Below are 20,056 nucleotides of genomic sequence, written 5' to 3'. Positions count from 1 at the left end.
ACAGGGGGGGGGCGCACGCTGTATGGCGTTCCCTACAGGGGGGTCGCTGTATGGCGTTCCCTACAGGGGGGGGCACTGTATGGCGCTCCCTACAGGGGGGGCGCTGTATGGCGTTCCCTACAGGGGGGGGCGCTGTATGGCGTTCCCTACAGGGGGGGCGCTGTATGGCGTTCCCTACAGGGGGGGGCGCTGTATGGCGTTCTCTACAGGGGGTCTGTATGGCGTTACCTACAGGGGGGGCTGTATGCCATACAGCCCCCCCTGTAGGGAACGCCATACAGCCCCCTGTAGGGAACGCCATACAGCCCCCCCTGTAGGGAACACCATACAGACCCCCCTGTAGATAACGCAATACAGACTCCCTGTAGATAACGCCATACAGACCCCCCTGTAGATAACGCCATACAGACCCCGCTGTTGATAACGTCATACAGCCCCCCTGTAGATAACGCCATACAGTCCCCCCTGTAGATAACGCCATACAGCCCCCCTGTAGATAACGCCATACAGCCCCCTCTGTAGATAACGCCATACAGCCCTCCCCCTGTAGATAACGCCATACAGCCCTCCTCCTGTAGATAACGCCATACAGCCCCCTATATGGGGGCTATATGGCGTTATCTACAGAGGGGACTGTATGGAGTTATCTACAGAGGGGGCTGTATGGCGTTATCTACAGGGGTGGTTGTATGGCGTTATCTACAGGGGGCTGTATGGCGTTATCTATAGAGGGGGCTGTATGGCGTTATCTACAGGGGGGGCTGTATGGCGTTATCTATAGATGGGGCTGTATGGCGTTATCTACAGAGGGGGCTGTAAAAAAAGTCACTATCTACAAGGGGGGGGGGGGGTTGTGTGACACCCAGGGGAGGGGGGGGCCCAGTCAAAAGTTTGCTATGGGGCCCAGTCTTTCCTAGTTACGCCCCTGACCGCAGATTTACCATACACTTCACGCTTCTCAGTGTGCAGTGTCCATGTTATCTCTATTGTCTTACTACTTTTAGAGAATATACATTTCACAATCTTCTGAACCAGAAGAGAGGACCTCCTGGTCTACTACAGAGTAAAGGATTGCTGGATAAGGTATCTATATACTTAAAGTTACCATCAAATATACTGATTGTGGACCAAATACCTGGTAATAACTATTTCAGAGAAAGTAGAAGGTTTTCTCGCCTTGAACTTGATGCCCTGGTTTCTAAAAGTAAGAGGAAAGATTAAGGTGTGGTGTAAACTCCCAATTTCTATGGCGGTCAGAATTTACTGGTACAAATATTGATCCTGGGATTATATGTCTTACAAAACTGTCCAGTATGGATTTCCGGTAAATACTTTAGAACTATTAATGGATTTATAATTGATCTGATTTGGGGTGGTAAAAGATCTAGAATTTTACTATCGATATTGAAATTGCCAAATGAGAAGGGGGTGGTTAAAATATCCAACTTTTAGCTCTATTACTTTACAACCCAACCAGCACAATTGGTGGATTATGATAAAGGGTTACTGAATGGTGTAAAGGCAGCTGAATCTTTAAATAGGGAAAAAAAATCTGCATGGTGATGTGCATGGAAGCAAATATTCTCTCACGATTGGGGAGTAATATTACTGGGGGAACGATTCAGAGAATATGGGACAGGGTGAGGGATAAAACACTAGGGATTAAAGGCTATTTACCTTTTACCCCAGTTTGGGGTGATATATTTACAGACACTGAAATTCTACAAGGGGTTAAGTTTTGGAATGATAAGGGGGCTACATTTATGATGCACTGGTTTAATAATAGGGTGGTTAAGTCTTTTGAGAAGATTATGGGAGAATATGGGGTGTTAGATATACACTTTTTACAGTACGTACAAGTACAATATGATATTAGGTCACAATATGGGAAGAGAGAATTCAGATTGTATAACCACAAACTATTTGATTTCTTAATACACTCTGTAACTAGAAAAAGATGGCGGCAAAAATATATTCTATGTTAAATTGGAGTGATACAGAAGATAAGGTGAAGAAGAGCTTCATTACATGGAATAGGGTGGTGGATACACAAAATAATGATAAGTGGATCAATGCGCTAAAAATGATGCCAGCAACCACTAGAGATAATGTATTTAGAATTTCACAGCTATTCATAATACATGATGCGTATTATTATACACCAAAGAAGTTCAAATGTTTAATCCCGGAGGTGAATACCCTTGTCCAAGATGTGCAAACCTAAATGTAGACTTGGTCCATATACCGTGGCGCTGCCCCAAGCTCCATATTTATTGGGGAAAACGTATAGCCGAGATACCGTAGATAGAAACTGTAAAATACGGATCCTTCTGGATGAAATAATCATCTTCTGGGAGCTAATATGGAAATAAAAGGGAGACAAGAGGCTGTATTAACATTGAATGTGTTGTAAATGGCAAGAAGAATTATTCGTAGTAGGATATGGAGAATGACGAAACCGATTATCTCAGAGAAAATGTATTATGAAGAAAGAGGGCAGCTATTGAAATATAAGCAAACATGGTCTAAATGGAAAAGAATTTAGGATCAGAATGTCAATTTATGATTTTTCAGGGGTTTCTTGATAATTTAGTATTTGGAAGTGATACTAATAAAATATTTTTCTAAAAAAACAATTTAAACGTTATCTATTTAGAATACATTGACAAGTTTACATATTTTATCATATTTAACCGTTTGAGGACCGTCCACCTTATATATACGGCGCAGGTTTAAGCTTGCTCTCCAAACAATTGGGCAGCTGAATGTCGGTGGTCTGCAGTCAGTGACTGTCAGGGACCCTGGAGAGTAGGTTACTGTCTTCTCTGTACTCACATTCACACTGGTCACCTGATCGCCGGGATGCCGGTAGTAGGAGGCTGCTGCTAGGTCTAACTAGATCCAGCACAGCCCTACGGGTAAGTTCACACGTAGCGTAAATACTGCACATTTTCTGCAACAAATTTCATTGTGTAAAATCCGCAGCATAATACAGCAGCAGCAAAGTGGATGAGATTCTACCAAATCCCCTTCAGACACTGCGTAAATGATGAGTAGAAAAAAACGTTCAGAAATTGACCTGCGGTGCGGTTTTCTTAATCTGCAGAATGTCAATTGTATTTTCGTAATCGCTGCTTTTGTGTTGTGGGATTTCCCCATTAAATTCAATGGGAAGTAAAACCTGCAGCAAGTAGCAGATAATGCGTTTTTTTGCGGCGGAATAGCAGCGATTCCGCCGCAAAAAAAGTGTGTACTTACCCAGAATTCTGTGTTTCTTCGTCCAGCCTTGCCTCTTTGGATGACCTTTCCATCCATGTGGCCGCTGCAACCAATCACAAGCTGCAGTGGTCACATGGGATTAAGCGTCATCCTAGGAAGCTGGTCTGCAAGACTTCAGAGGGTAAGTATATGTTGTTGTTTTTTTACGAGCAGTTTTCCGCAGTCGACATTCCGGACAAAAAAATGAACCACAATTTGGTGCGATTTTTTTTCAGTCGGAATTCCCTGCAACCGCCAGGGAGGATACACTGTGTACCTTTATGCAGTGTCTCCGCCCTGTGTGAACGTAGCCTAACAGGGACAATAGTCACTATAACAGGGTTCATATACCCTGTAAATCTGCAGCCCCAGTTACATTAGAAAAGTCCCCCAAAGGTCTTTTTTGACTTTCTAGGGATAGACCATAATAACAAAATTTATTTGGGGATTTGCCTTGTTCTCCTCTGGAATACGAACCTTGGCATCATCTGTGCATATTCACAGCACACTGCATATACCCATGACCCATGAGAGCAGACAACTTTTAAGGCTGAGCTGCCCATAGGCATAGACGTGTTCTAATAAAAGGTTACATTTTTTTTCCTACATTTGGTTAAATATTGCAATGTGTTTTTTCATAACTAAGAAATAATCATCTGTTGTAACTTCATCTACAGAAATAGAATCCAGAATCTAGACTTCAATAATCATGGGGAAAGCTTTCAGCTGCTGCAAGCTGGTTCCCGATGTAAAGAGCAAAGTAAGAGTGAGCCGCCATGAAGACGCACAGAAAACAAAGAAAGGAAAAAACCACCACGAACCAAGTAACAGTTGCAAGTATAGTATTACTCCAGTCATCAGTGCTGATCTGAAGGAGACTCTGACAACTACTAAGCCACCAAGCGTCAAGATGGACTCAGAATATCCAGTCCTCAAAGATCAAGTGTCCACTCAAGAGCAACAAATATTTAATGTTCCACAGCGCATCATACTACACACATACACCAAGAAGATTCTAAAATGCTTAGCGGACTTTCTGTGCCGGAGATGCTTCCAGCTGTATCACCTTTCCCCAATAGATGTAGTAGAGTGGATAACAAGCATAGACAGACAACTTCTCCTTCAAGGATGGCAGGGCCAAGGATTTTTAACATCAGGCACTGTGGTGTTCCTGTACATGCTTTGCCGAGATGTCATCTCTTCCCAGATAAGAAGTGAGAAAGAACTAAAGGCAACCTTGTTAACATGCTTGTATGTGTCATATTGCTATATGGGACACCAGATCTCCTACCCACTAGGTCCCTTCCTGGTAGACGGCAGAAAGGAGACCTTTTGGTACCAATGTCTGTCCATCATTGCTCACATGAGCTCAAAGATGATGCGTCTCAATACTGACCCAAAGTATTACAGTCAGATGTTTGTGAGCCTTAGAGCTGAAGGAAGACAAGCAAACGAAAATCTTCTGATGAGTGGACTACCTGGAATGATGGCCAGAGAGGAAAGTTCACACGGATCATACTACACTTTATATCTCTGAACAATATTCCATCAAAAATAGACACCACTCCAATGGGAAACGAAGCTTCAGTTTGTGGTAGCTATTAAAGAACTAAAACCTTCTCCTGGATCCATCGTCTCTACAAACTGCCAGGAAGTGACATGTAATCGGCCAACAACAGAGCTCTCAAATGTAATTTACTCTCCCAGCGCCGGTCTCTATCAGCAAGGATCAGTCTCAGTGGAGCAGTCCATGAGTACGCACTCCTGTAGAGCAGTCTCTTGGCCTTACATGCAGTGGGAGGGACACTTGGTACTCAAGGCCGAGGTTTTAAAATGTGCACTACTCCCCCCACCCTCTGCCATGTCTGGACCAATCTTAGTCAGGTCTAGGAGCCAGCGCCAAAGTTACAAATCTCTGTCCTTGATACATGCTGTCGTGTTACTACTTGGATACATGCTGTCATGTTACTACTTGGATACATGCTGTCATGTTACTACTTGGGTACATGCTGTCATGTTACTACTTGGATACATGCTGTCATGTTACTACTTTGGGTACATGCTGTCATGTTACTACTTGGATACATGCTGTCATGTTACTACTTGGATACGTGCTGTCATGTTACTACTTGGATACATGCTGTCATGTTACTACTTGGGTACATGCTGTCATGTTACTACTTGGATACGTGCTGTCATGTTACTACTTGTATACATGCTGTCATGTTACTGCTTGGATACATGCTGTCATGTTACTACTTGGATACATGCTGTCATGTTACTACTTGGATACGTGCTGTCATGTTACTACTTGGATACATGCTGTCATGTTACTACTTGGATACATGCTGTCATGTTACTACTTGGATACATGCTGTCATGTTACTACTTGGATACGTGCTGTCATGTTACTACTTGGATACATGCTGTCGTGTTACTACTTGGATACATGCTGTCATGTTACTACTTTGGGTACATGCTGTCATGTTACTACTTGGATACATGCTGTCATGTTACTACTTGGATACGTGCTGTCATGTTACTACTTGGATACATGCTGTCATGTTACTACTTGGATACATGCTGTCATGTTACTACTTGGATACATGCTGTCATGTTACTACTTGGATACGTGCTGTCATGTTACTACTTGGATACATGCTGTCGTGTTACTACTTGGATACATGCTGTCATGTTACTACTTTGGGTACATGCTGTCATGTTACTACTTGGATACATGCTGTCATGTTACTACTTGGATACGTGCTGTCATGTTACTACTTGGATACATGCTGTCATGTTACTACTTGGATACATGCTGTCATGTTACTACTTGGATACATGCTGTCATGTTACTACTTGGATACGTGCTGTCATGTTACTACTTGGATACATGCTGTCGTGTTACTACTTGGATACATGCTGTCATGTTACTACTTGGATACATGCTGTCATGTTACTACTTGGATACGTGCTGTCATGTTACTACTTGGATACATGCTGTCATGTTACTACTTGGATAAATGCTGTCATGTTACTACTTGGATACATGCTGTCATGTTACTACTTGGATACATGCTGTCATGTTACTACTTGGATAAATGCTGTCATGTTACCACTTGGATACATGCTGTCATGTTACTACTTGTATACATGCTGTCGTGTTACTATTTGGATACATGCTGTCATGTTACTACTTGGATACATGCTGTCATGTTACTACTTGGGTACATGCTGTCATGTTACTACTTGGATACATGCTGTCATGTTACTACTTGGATACGTGCTGTCATGTTACTACTTGGATACGTGCTGTCATGTTACTACTTGGATACATGCTGTCATGTTACTACTTGGATACATGCTGTCATGTTACTACTTGGATACGTGCTGTCATGTTACTACTTGGATACATGCTGTCATGTTACTACTTGGATACGTGCTGTCATGTTACTACTTGGATACATGCTGTCATGTTACTACTTGGATACGTGCTGTCATGTTACTACTTGGATACATGCTGTCATGTTACTACTTGGATACGTGCTGTCATGTTACTACTTGGATACGTGCTGTCATGATACTATTTCGCTTGAGCCTGGGTGTATGCGCAGAATCGCTAAGGAGACGCTGGGACATCCGCTTAGCCACATGCCCTCAGTAGATGCATTCATTATTGTGACAGAGCAAGGTGGAGTTTTGATTGGATTATCAACTCCTGTTCACGGTCCCCCACCAGCCGTAACTTATTATATACAAGCATGTGATAAAAAAAAATGCAGAGAAATAAAGCTGCACAATGAGAAAGCCTTCTCAGGCGGGTGATAGCTGCAAGGTAAACGACTGGTTCAGAAAGTTTTCCTCTGAAGCCGAAACATTGCAGAATGTAAAATGTATGAATCAATAAAATACTAAGCCTTGCCGGAATGTTGACTTCCATATACTCTTTATAAGGTGAAATTATTCTATGTGTCTAAGTGCCTGGTTGCAGGCGTGTGAATGTCATGTGTGTCATTCCTCGTCTTCTTAGTATGGGAGCTGTGCTACAAATGAGAAAAAATGCAGAGGAGAACTGCACCGATACCGGGTCATGTGAACACAGCCAATTAAGAGGCAGAATGTAAAACAAAATACTGAGAACGTATTCAGACTAGGGATGCACCATACATTGAGACTTCCATACTGTTTAGATGCCGAGCACCCTCAAACGGTTCGATACCATTATTTCATGTATTTCGATACTAAGCTGTGCGGTTTTACAGCTTAGTATTGTAACACATGAATGTATGAGAGCGGAGCTGAAGCTGTGTAAGGGCAAAGCCTCACGTGGCGGAATTGCTCTGGAATTCCGCTGCGGACGCTCCGCAGCGTTAATCCGCAGCGGACCCGTTTCTCCATTGCCTTCCACTGCTTTTTAGTAGGGTTTGTTTAGACGATGCGTAAAATTGCGCTGCGGAGCATAGGATGCCGTGCGGAATTTGGTGTCCGAAGCATACAATGGATGTTGCGGACGTGTGGCGGACTGGTTGCGGACTCATTGCGGAAGTTCTCCATTGACTTCAATGGAGATTCTAAATTCCGCAATGAAGTCCGCAGATGTCATGTACATGTTATGTGTGCTGCGGAGCGTATTGTTTTTTTAACATGACATTTCTTCATTCTGGCTGGACCTATGTATTTCTAGGTCTACAGCCAGACTGAGGAAGTCAATGGGGCACCCGTAATTATGGGAGCGTTGCTAGGCGACGTCAGTAAATAGTCACTGTCCAGGGTGCTGAAAGAGTTAAGCGATAGGCAGTAACTGTTTCAGCACCCTGGACAGTGACTACCGATCACAATATACATCAACCTGTAAAAAAAATAGAAGTTCATACTTACCGAGAACTCCCTTCTTCTGTCTCCAGTCCGGCATCCCAGGATAACGTTTCAGTCTAAGTGACGGCTGCAGCCAATCACCTGCTGCAGCGGTCACATGGACTGCCGCGTCATCCAGGGAGGTCGGGCTGTATGCCGAAAGAGGGACGCGTCACCAAGACAACGGCTGGTAAGTATGAAATTCTTTTACTTTCACTAGGGAAAGTGCTGTCCCTTCTCTCTATCCTGCACTGATAGAGAGAAGGGAAGTACTTTACCCTCAATACGCAGCGGCCAGTCCAAATCAATTTACTGCACATTTTGGGCAGATCCGCAACAGAATCTGCAACGCAGATTCTGTGCGGCATTGATGCGGACAGTTGCGGAAGAAATATGCCACGTGGGGCCATGCCCTAATACAGCCATTGCCCCGCTCCTGAGTCCTGACAAGTCTGCGCAGTCAGCATGATGTGATGCAACCAGCGGTGCACTAATGAGCGGCGGCACTGAAGACAGAACATGGCAAGCGCACTGCAAAACACCCCCATGTTCTGTGTTCAGTGCCTGCGCTCATTACTGCAGCGCCGGCCGCATCACCTAATGCTGACCGCTCACACACTTGGTGTCAGGAGAGTGGCACTGACTGTATTACCCAGCCGCAGTACCGCTATTCCCCTGAATGCTGCGATCAAAGCTGACCGCAGCATTGAGGGGGAAAATGAGAAGGGGGATGCCCCTTGGATCGTGTTACAGGGAGTCCCTGTGATGCTTCCCTGTGACGTGATTGAGGGACATACCATATATAAGCAGACAGCCCAGGGTCCATTGAAAGACCCCAGGGCTCTCTTACTATAGTTCCTGTTGTTAGAGCATACTTAGATATGTCCTAACAACTGCCTGTGTACTATCAGTGCACAGGCTAATGTACTGGTATATAGAAATATGCCAGTACATTAAAGTTTAAAAATAAAAACATAAAGTAATGTTAAATAAAAAAAATATACATACACATTTTTTATAATAAACATTAAAATAAGACTGAATACATAAAATATACACATATTCGGTATTGGCGCGGCTGTTATAACCTACACAACAAATAGTTTTTTGTGGCATTTATGATGTGTACGCTATAAAAAAAATAAAATAAAAACGTCTTTCTTTCACTTGTTAATGTAAGGCACGAGGTGTGATGAATTTAACCTCCATGTGCCTCACATTAATAGTAATTAACCACATCATGTACCTTACACATTAACCCAATGTTGTCCATTATGACTGAGAAAGATGATGGGGTTAATTACTATTAATGTCTGGCCCATTCAAAATTCATCACACCACGTGCCTCACATCAGAAAATGGAAGAACTTATTTTATTTTATTACTGTTGGCAAAGTATCATTTTGGTATCGAAAATCGCAATAACACAGGATTATGTGACAATAAATAGCATTATAAGTGACAGCCAGCACGGTTTTACTAAGGACAGAAGTTGTCAAACTAACCTAATCTGTTTTTATGAAGAGGTGAGCAGAAGTCTAGACAGAGGGGCCGGGCCGCTGTGGATTTAGTGTTTTTGGACTTTGCAAAGGCATTTGACACTGTCCCCCATAGACGCCTAATGGGTAAATTAAGGACTATAGGTTTAGAAAATATAGTTTGTAATTGGATTGAGAATTGGCTCAAGGACCGTATCCAGAGGGTTGTGGTCAATGATTCCTTCTCTGAATGGTCACCGGTTATAAGTGGTGTACCCCAGGGTTCAGTGCTGGGACCACTATTATTCAACTTATTTATTAATGATATAGAGGATGGGATTAATAGCACTATTTCTATTTTTGCAGATGACACCAAGCACTGGCGTAGCTATAGGGGTCGCAGCGGTCGCAATTGCGACCGGGCCCCGAAGTTAGGGGGGCCCACGGCCCCCCGCACCACATCAATAAAAAGTTACTATAGTAACTCGGGCCGCGGGCCCCTGTTACTATAGTAACATACTTTACTTACCTTCCTGGTTCCGGATCGCAGCGGAGGTCCTGACGTCAAGCGCTGTGCGCAGCGCATGACGTCACCACGCTATGCGCCGTGCACAGCATAGAGACGACAGAACTCCCCGACGCGGCCGAAGAGGACGGTAAGGTTAGCTCTGACTGGCGGGGTCCGACTCCCGGGACCCGCCAATCAGCTGTTTTGAAGGGGCCGCAGCACTCGTACGAGAGCTGCTCCCCTTCATTCCTGTCACTTCATTCCGGTCACACTGTGAATCCGTGTCGGCGATTCACAGTGTGGGCGAGTAGTGAAATTAAGGGGAAGCAGCTTTCGTATGAGTGCTGCGGCCCCTTCAAAACAGCTGATTTGCGGGTCCCGGGAGACACATCAGCTATTGATGGCCTATCCTGAAGATAGGCCATCAATGTTTAGGGACTGCACAACCCCTAAGCCTACGATGTAGCAGGCTTAGGGGGCCCATGAGACCGGATCACAGATTGTGTGATCCTGTCTGCTGGGCCCTGAATCTAAGCCAATCACAAGGTAGGCTTAGATACATGGCCCATGCGTGATCCTGTCTGCTGGGCCCTGTATCTAAGCCAATCACATGGTAGGCTTAGATACATGGCCCATGCGTGATCCTGTCTGCTGGGCCCTGTATCTAAGCCAATCACATGGTAGGCTTAGATACATGGCCCATGTGTGATCCTGTCTGATGGGCCCTGTATATAAGCCAATCACATGGTAGGCTTAGATATATGGCCCATGTGTGATCCTGTCTGCTGGGCCCTGTATCTAAGCCTACCACACTGTAGGTTTAGATACAGGGCCCCAGCACACAGTAATCTTATACTGTATAAGATTACTGTCTGCTGGACCCTGTATCTAAGCCTACGTTGTGGTAGGCTTAGATACAGGGTCCCACAGACAGTATCACACATGGGCCCTGTATCTAAGCCTAACACATGTGTTACTCATCGTTTTTTGTGTGTTTTCTTACAGGTTCGGTCGTTGGACTACGGCGGATTCCAGGACTACTTCGATGACGGCTTTTTCTTTATTATCAATAAAATGGTTAATGAGGGTTGTGTGGGTTTTTTTTTATTTCAATAAAATATTTTTTCTATGTCTTTGTGTTTTTTTTAAACTATATTACTACCGCCTTAGTAATGGCCGCCGGCTGATTGACAGCGTCCATTGCTAAGGCGGGGCTTAGTGTTAGCCGGTGCAAAGGCGAACACTAACCCCCTTTATTACCCCGGTACCCACCGCCACCAGGGGTGCTGGGAAGAGCCGGGTACGATCCAGTACCTGACCATCTGTAGTGATGGTTGGGCACTAGGGCGGCCGCAGGCTGGTATTATCAGGAGGGGAAAGGCCAAAAACAGTGGCCCTTCCTACCCTGGTGATGCTAGGCTGCTGTTGCTTTATTGTATCTGGTTGGTTATGAAAAATGGGGGGACCCCACGTCATTTAAAATAAAATAATTGGAAAGAACGATGTGGGGTCCCCCCCATTTTTCATAACCAGCCAGATACAATAAAGCAGGAGCAGCCTAGCATCACCAGGGTAGGAAGGGCCACTGTTTTTGGCCTTTCCCCTCCTGATAATACCAGCTTGCCACCACCCCAGTGGCCGACCGTCACTACAGATGGTCAGGTACTGGATCGTACCCGGCTCTTCCCAGTACCCCTGGTGGCGGTGGGTACCGGGGTAATAATGGGGGTTAGTGTAGCCTCTGCACCGGCTAACATTAAGCCCCGCCTTAGTAATGGAGGTTGTCAATCAGCCAGCGGCCATTACTAAGGCGGTGATAATAAAGTTTAAAAAGATACAAGCACATAGAAAAAATGTTTTATTGAAATAAAAAAACAACCCTCATTAACCATTTTATTGAGAATAAAAAAAACGCCGTCATTGAAGTCCTCGTATCCGAAGTCCAACAACCGAACCTGTAAAAAAACACAAACACACAAAAATAATCAGTAACACATAAAGAAGCAAAATTATTATTCTTACCTGTCCTGGGTCCAGCGCTGGAGACGCAATGTCAGCGAGCTGGGCCCTGTATCTAATCCAATCATGTGTGATACTGTCTGCTGGGCCACTGTATCTAATCCTATCATGTGTGATACTGTCTGCTGAGCCCTGTATCTAATCCTATCATGTGTGATACTGTCTGCTGAGACCTGTATCTAATCCTATCATGTGTGATACTGTCTGCTGAGCCACTGTATCTAATCGTATCTTGTGTGATACTGTCTGCTGGGCCCTATATCTAATCCGATCATGTGTGATACTGTCTGCTGAGCCACTGTATTTAATCCTATCATGTGTGATACTGCCTTCTGAGCCACTGTATCTAATCCTATCATGTGTGGTACTGTCTGCTGAGACACTGTATCTAATCCTATCATGTGTGATACTGTCTGCTGGGCCACTGTATCTAATCCTATCATGTGTGATACTGTCTGCTGAGCCACTGTATCTAATCCTATCCATAGTTTATAGGGTCGTAGTGCTATAGATATGCTATGCTGTCTCTTATACACACATTTTTTTGGGCGGACACCTATGTATTGGGGCTATTTCCCTGACATTTTAAGCCCTGAGGGTATGTTCACACGGCAGCGTCTGTTACGGCTGAAATTACGGTGCTGTTTACAGGAGAAAACAGCACCATAATTTCAGCCGTAATGGCATGTGCAGGCGTCTTACGGACGTAATTGGAGCTGTTTTTCTATGGAGTCCATGGAAAACGGCTCCATTTACGTCTGAAGAAGTGACAGGCACTTCTTTGACACGGGCATCTTTTTTACGCGCCGCCTTTTGACAGCGGCGCGTAAAAAAAAATGACCGTCGGCACAGAACATCATAAGACCCATTCAAATGAATGGGCAGATGTTTGCCAACGCTTTTGAGCCGCATTTTCGGACGTAATTCAATGCTAAAACGCCTGAATTAAGTCCGTAAATAGGGTGTGTGAACCCAGCCTTAGTGACGCCCCCGGCTGCTAGTGCTGCATTGTTGGGTCACTTAGGAGACCCAGCGATGCAGCTGAAGGCTGCGGACCGTCAGCCATGAGAAGTTTGCGCGGGGGGGGGGGGGCCAGTAAGAATTTTTGCATCGGGGCCCATGAGCCTTTAGCTACGCCCCTGACACCAAGCTATGTAATATAGTTCAGTCTATGGAAGATGTTCATGAATTGCAGGCAGATTTAAACAAACTAAGTGTTTGGGCGTCCACTTGGCAGATGAAGTTTAATGTAGATAAATGTAAAGTTATGCATCTGGGTACCAACAACCTGCATGCATCATATGTCCTAGGGGGAGCTACACTGGCGGATTCACTTGTTGAGAAGGATCTGGGTGTACTTGTAAATCATAAACTCAATAACAGCATGCAGTGTCAATCAGCTGCTTCAAAGGCCAGCAGGATATTGTCGTGTATTAAAAGAGGCATGGACTCACGGGACAGGGATGTAATATTACCACTTTACAAAGCATTAGTGAGGCCTCATCTAGAATATGCAGTTCAGTTCTGGGCTCCAGTTCATAGAAAGGATGCCCTGGAGTTGGAAAAAATACAAAGAAGAGCAACGAAGCTAATTAGGGGCATGGAGAATTTAAGTTTTGAGGAAAGATTGAAAGAATTAAACCTATTTAGCCTTGAAAAAAGACGACTAAGGGGGGACATGATTAACTTATATAAATATATTAATGGCACATATAAAAAATATGGTGAAATCCTGTTCCTTGTAAAACCCCCTCAAAAAACAAGGGGGCACTCCCTCCGTCTGGAGAAAAAAAGGTTCAAGCTGCAGAGGCGACAAGGCTTCTTTACCGTGAGAACTGTGAATCTATGGAATAGCCTACCGCAGGAGCTGGTCACAGCAGGGACAGTAGATGGCTTTAAAAAAGGGTTAGATATAATTTCCTAGAACAAAAAAATATTAGCTCCTATGTGTAGAAATTTTTCCTTCCCTTTTCCCGTCCCTTGGTTGAACTTGATGGACATGTGTCTTTTTTCAGCCGTACTAACTATGTAACTATGTAACAAAGTATCGGTATCGAAGTCCAAATTCTGTTATCGTGATAACCCTAATTCAGACCCCTTCAATTTTTCCATATCTTGTTACATTACAGCCTTATTCTAAAATGGATAATCTTTTTTTTTTACTCCTCAATCTACACACAATGCCCCATGATGACAAAGCAAAGTCAGGTTTGCAGAAATTTCAGCAAATGTGTTAAAAAGAATAAACTCAAATACCACTTTTACATAAATATTCTTTACTAAGTAATACTTTACTTTGTACTTAGTTGTGGCACCTTCTTGAGGATTACCGCCTCATGTCTTCTTGGGTATGAAGCTACAAGCTTGGCACAAATGTATTTGAGGATTCGCTCCCATTCTTCTGTGTACATCCTCTCGGGCTTTGTCAGGTTGGATGGGGAACATTGACGCACAGCTATTTCCAGGTCTCTCCAGAGATGTTCGATCAGCCAGGGCTCTGAATGCACTGTAAATGCAGGTCTGTGGGGTCATACATTTATTTACAAATTACTATAAAATCTCCAGAATACCAATTCCCCTGGTGCATAGTTTGGGCTATGATTGCTGCATCGGCTAACCTGCCTTTCCCCACCCTGGTACGGCAGATTGACACCAGCATCTGTATATGGGAGGTATACAGACTGTAATCTACACAGTGGAGCATTGGAAGTGGATAACAATCAGTCAGACTTTATAGAAGGCTGATCAGACCTTTACAGAGAAAAGTCCTATATCCCACCGCAGAGTCCCACTGTGGTACAGATATGCCAGAAAGCTTGAGGACACCCTTGTCCATGGATGTATGCTGATGCTGCCACAGGTCACAGAAGAGCATCTTCTACCACATCTTCTACCACATGGTCCACCTATGTGTAATGCAGACACTCACTGAGATGCCCCAAACCCCTACAGAGGATGCTCCCGTTACCAACACCCAATCTTTGGGACCAAGTGGCGGCACAATGGACAAAACACACAATGGAAGCTGCCAACACATCTACCACCAAATCTCAGGCTCAAGGGAACGTCAATAAGAATACTGTACAGTCCGGTGGCACAGTATAGCATGGGTATATTGATTGGTAGAGGCTCAGGATAACAGCTATACTTGTGATGTCGAGCAGTCACAGTAGTTGATATCCTGTCTGCATTGCAGAATAAAGCTAAATATTTGCCCTCCGCCATATACTGGGAAATGCCATACAAATGAACACACAGAGCTTACATCTCTTCACACAGGGGATTTTTGGTTAATAATACTACAGATCACTCCTGCCCAAAATGCACTCCCCGACACAGAGTTCATCTTCATTGTATGTGGTCATGCCCTCAGATTTAAAACTTCTGGTAACAGATAAAGTCTTTTGTTTCTCCAAACATATCGGTGAATTGCCCTTATGCAGTTTCCTGGAGTTTATTTGATATTATCCCAAAAACGTTAAAAAAGTAGGTTCGGACATGAGCGAAAATTATTGCTGTTTATTTCAAAGGCAGCATGTAAAACAATATTACGCTGTTGTATATCATCATCTCCACCCACTACCGGACTTTTCCTTGAAAAGTATTCGTTCTACTTCCGCATGAACTGGATAGAGGCATCGTTATCCAAGAAAAAAAAGGGGAAAAAAAAACATTTTAAATTCGGGGGAGATTCATATTTCTTCTCCCAGAGCATGTGAAACTCAGATACTTGGCCCAACCACTTGGTATGTTGAGCAATCTCTCACTGGTTCGACACTTCAATTGATTTAAGCCATTTATATTTTAGCCTGGATAGCATTTCATGGTATCTGGTCAGGTGAAATCCTGGTATCCAAACCCCATTTCCTCTCCCGCTTTCCCCCCCCCCTTTTTTTTTTTTTTACAGATTCTCTACATTACATTGTATTAATGTGAATATACAGGTATATAGCTGTTATTTATACACTTTGATCAAGATATACCGTATATGTCGGCGTATAAGACGACTGGGCGTATAAGACGACCCCCAACTTTTACCCTTAAAATATAGAATTTAAGATATACTCACCATTTCGTGCAGGAGCGCTTCACTATGGCCATCGGCGGCAGGACCCAGGACTCTCTGTCTCTTTGAACTCGCGCATGCGCAGATAGGCTGCTTCATCGCGCGAGATCTGAGAGGCAGGGAATGAGAGGAAAGGGCGGGCCAGAGGATCTTACAGAGATGTTCCCTGGCGGCTAATACCGGCTTCCCTCAGATCCGTGGCGGATTCCGTGCATCCCGGGAGCCTGTGTACCGGACTGCAGGCTCACAAGGTAACACACAACCTGTGTGTAGACAATATGTAGACTAGGGATGTCACGATACCAGAATTTGGACTTCGATACCGATACTTCGTTTAGTATTGCGATTTAGATACCAATTTCGATACTTTTGCCAACAGTAATAAAAAAAAAATTCTTCCGTTTTCTGATGTGAGGCGCGACGTGTGATGAATTTTGAACGCGCCTCACATTTATAGTAATTAATCCCATCATGTTTCTCAGTCATATTGGGTTAATGTGCGAGGTACATGATGGGGTTAATTACTATTAATGTGAGGAACATGGAGGGTAAATTCATCGCACCTCGCGCCTCACATTAATAAGTGAATGAAAGCCGTGTTTATTTCATTTTTTTACAGCGTACACATCATAAATGATGCAAAAACATTGTTGTCCGCGCCATTACTGAATGTGTGTATTTTATGTATTGAGACTTATTTTAATGTTTATTGTAAAAAAGGTGAAGGTGTATTTTTTTTAAAATTTAACAATACTTTGTTTTTACTTTATTTTTAAACTTTAATGTACTGACATATATCAGATATGTGCCAGTACATTAACCTGTGGACGGATAATACACAGGCAGTTGTTAGGACATACTTGGGTATGTCCTAACAACATGAAATATGGTAAGACAGCCCTGGGGTCCGTCAATAGACCCTGGGCTGTCTGCCCATATATGGTATGGCCCTCGATCGCGTCACAGGAATTCCCTGTGACGCGATCCAGGGGCATCCCCCCTTCTCACTTTTCCCTGAATGCTGCAGTCAGCTGTGATCGCAGCATTCAGGGGAATAACGGCGGAGATGAGCGGTTTCTCTGATCTCCACCGTTATAGAGCGGGGCTGCGGCTGTGTAATACAGCCATTGCCCCGCTCCTGACAGGAAGTGCGCGCGCGGTCAGCATGAGGTGATGCGGCCGGCGCTGCACTAATGAGCGGCAGTTCAGGCACTGAAGACAGAACATGGGGGTGTTTTGTAGCGCGCCCGCCATGTTCTGTCTCCAGTGCCGCCGCTCATTAGTGCAGCGCTGGCCGCATTGCATCATCCTGACCCCGCGAACTTATCATGACTCAGGAGCGGGGCTGTGGCTGAATTACACAGCCGCAGCCGCGCTCCCATACATTCATGTGTTACTATACTGAGCTGTGCGGCTGCAACGTGCATCCCTAATGTAGACAATATCCGGCATATAAGACGACCCCACACTTTTGACATTTTTTTAAGGGTGTAAAAAGTTGTCTTGTACGCCGATATATACGGTACCTCTATTCTGCATAACCTTCCTTTCAGTATACATATAAAGGGTCTTGGCGATTTGAGACTTGCTTGGCCAGGATAGAATAAGGAACCCTTCTTTTCCTCCAGTCCGGCCTCCCGGGATGACGTTTCAGCCCATGTGACCGCTGCAGCGGTCACATGGACTGCTGCGTCATCCAGGGAGGTCAGGCTGGATGTCGAAAGAGGGACGCGTCACCAAGACAACGGCCAGGTAAGTATGAATTTCTTTTACTTTTACTACAGAAAGGGCTGCCCCTTCTCTCTAGCCTACACTGATAGAGAGAAGTGACTGCTGATTAGTGCAGTGTAATTTTGCAGCGAAAATGTGCCCGTAAATACGGGTGGAATACGGGTGACATCGGACCCGTATTTACAGGCACGGGTCCATTAATACTAGTGCAATACGGGTCGAATACGTGTGACCAAGGACCCGTATTTACCCCAGTATTTACGGGAGGAAAAAAATAAGTTCGTGTGCATGGGGCCTAACTGTGAGATATATCTCGGCAATGTCATCATTATTGACCTGCATTCAAGTATTGATATTTAATATAATGTATATAACCATGCTTCTTATTGGTTCCTTCCCTCCCCTTCCCCTTTTGCCCTCTGTACCCTTGGTTGAAAGGTTAAAAAATGTCATCAAAACCATTATTATGAAAAAAAAAAGCTGTTGCATCTACCTGCTGGCCGTGTGGCACAGCAACCGTGGCCGTGCACCATCCAACCCTACCCCCGCCTCTTCGGACATAAAATAAAGAATAAGTATATTAACCTCACTGCTCCTCTTCTCCCCTCCTAGTCCCCTCCGGCTCCCTCAGAATAGGAACATTGTAATGAGCATAATTGTTTCTTGTTTTTATTCAAATGTCCAAAGGGTGATGGGGGCTAGTCCGACAGAAAGGGGCAAAGTACGGCCCGCACGGTGCCCTGTACCTTGCTAAGCCCCACACAGAGAAATCTACGGCAGCTAGGAGCTGGTGTAGATTTCCACTATGATTTACGCCAATTTTCTGGTGTAAATTATAAGTAATTTGTCAGGCTGCTGTAACTCTTTCCATTTTGTGAAGCCACGCCCTCATTTTACGCAAAACCGGCTAGGACGGCATACAAATCTTATGAAACTTTTCTTCAACAGAATTCTATTGTACATAGTTTGATAAATTCCCCCATAGTGTTTCAATTCTTTACCATTTTCTAGCTATTTGTTTGCTGTCAGTGAGTTGCAACACCTTTGGTTACATTCAGAAGCAAAAAATCCATAAATACTAAATATTCTTCTGCTCGCAGCTGAAGTGGATACAATTGTATCCAGTCTAGGCAATGCACTGCAAGCTTAAGGCTGGGTCCACATGTTGCAGTCAAAATGCGTTTTTTTTTGCCACAAATCACTGCAATACCGCGCCATTTTGCCCCAATCTGATGAAAATCGTGGAAAATTGGCACGACTCAGCCACGATTAGCAGCAAATGATGCATTTTGACCGCGATGTGAAAACCTAGCCTCACAGTCCGCACCTCAGATTGATACATTTTACCAAACTACAGTAGCAGAGGGATTTGTGCAGCTACTGCTGGTGTATTTCGCTCCCAGAACATTACCTAGACTGGATACAATTGTATCTAATTCTCAGCCTCCTCTGAATGGAAACAGAGTATTCTCATTCACTTACAGACAGCCAATATCTTGAAAATAGTGAGGAATTAAAAGACAAAGAATATTAGAAAGTAGTAGAATGTTTTATTTATAAAGTTATTGACTTTATATAGATAAAACCGAAAAACACCTTTAATTACAGAAGACTGCTATGGACTGTAGAAATACTGGTGAATGTTTCTTATTTATTTCCTATTGCTTATACACCGCGTTCCAAATTATTATGCAAATGTTATTTTTCGCTGATTTTCCTAAATAGTCGATGCAAATGACAGTCAGTATAATCTTCAAGCCATCAACTGTTGGAGTATAATGCAAATTTTATTGAACAAATCTCCTAATGATAACAGTTTTTTTTTTAGAAGTAAAAAAACTCAAAATGCACTGCTTCACATTATTATGCACAACAGAGATCAAAACATTTTAAAGGTTGTAAAGAGAACTAAAATGGTAATTTGTTGAATTTCCAGCATCAGGAGGTCATATTTACAGAAATCAAAAGCTCTTTCAATAAAAAAAAACTTAGCAGGCCAAGTTACATGTTAACATAGGACCCCTTCTTTGATATCACCTTTACAATTCTTGCATCCATTGAATTTGTGAGTATTTGGACAGTTTTTGCTTGAATATCTTTGCAGGATGTCAGAATAGCCTCCCAGAGCTTCTGTTTTGATGT

At 43.8% G+C, this 20,056-nt stretch overlaps 1 protein-coding gene across 1 annotated transcript; it reads left to right on the top strand.

Annotated features, from left to right (window-relative positions):
- Window positions 1-968: 968 nt before the first annotated feature.
- LOC142741060 (cyclin-dependent kinase 5 activator 1-like) lies at window positions 969-5,183 on the top strand. Its single transcript, XM_075850450.1, has 2 exons — window positions 969-1,083; window positions 3,936-5,183. The coding sequence occupies exon 2, from the start codon at window positions 3,968-3,970 to the stop codon at window positions 4,793-4,795; it is 828 nt and encodes a 275-aa protein (XP_075706565.1). The 5' UTR covers window positions 969-1,083; window positions 3,936-3,967; the 3' UTR covers window positions 4,796-5,183.
- The last annotated feature ends 14,873 nt before the right edge of the window (window positions 5,184-20,056 follow it).

The sequence above is a fragment of the Rhinoderma darwinii genome, chromosome 2, assembly GCF_050947455.1.
Source record: "Rhinoderma darwinii isolate aRhiDar2 chromosome 2, aRhiDar2.hap1, whole genome shotgun sequence".
Taxonomy (NCBI): Eukaryota; Metazoa; Chordata; class Amphibia; order Anura; family Rhinodermatidae; genus Rhinoderma; species Rhinoderma darwinii.
This window is presented reverse-complemented; position numbering and strand designations above follow the sequence as displayed.

Bases quoted from the DNA above. Each gene is read 5' to 3' on its own strand.
- LOC142741060 (XM_075850450.1), top strand. From the start codon at position 3,968: ATGGGGAAAGCTTTCAGCTGCTGCAAGCTGGTTCCCGATGTAAAGAGC.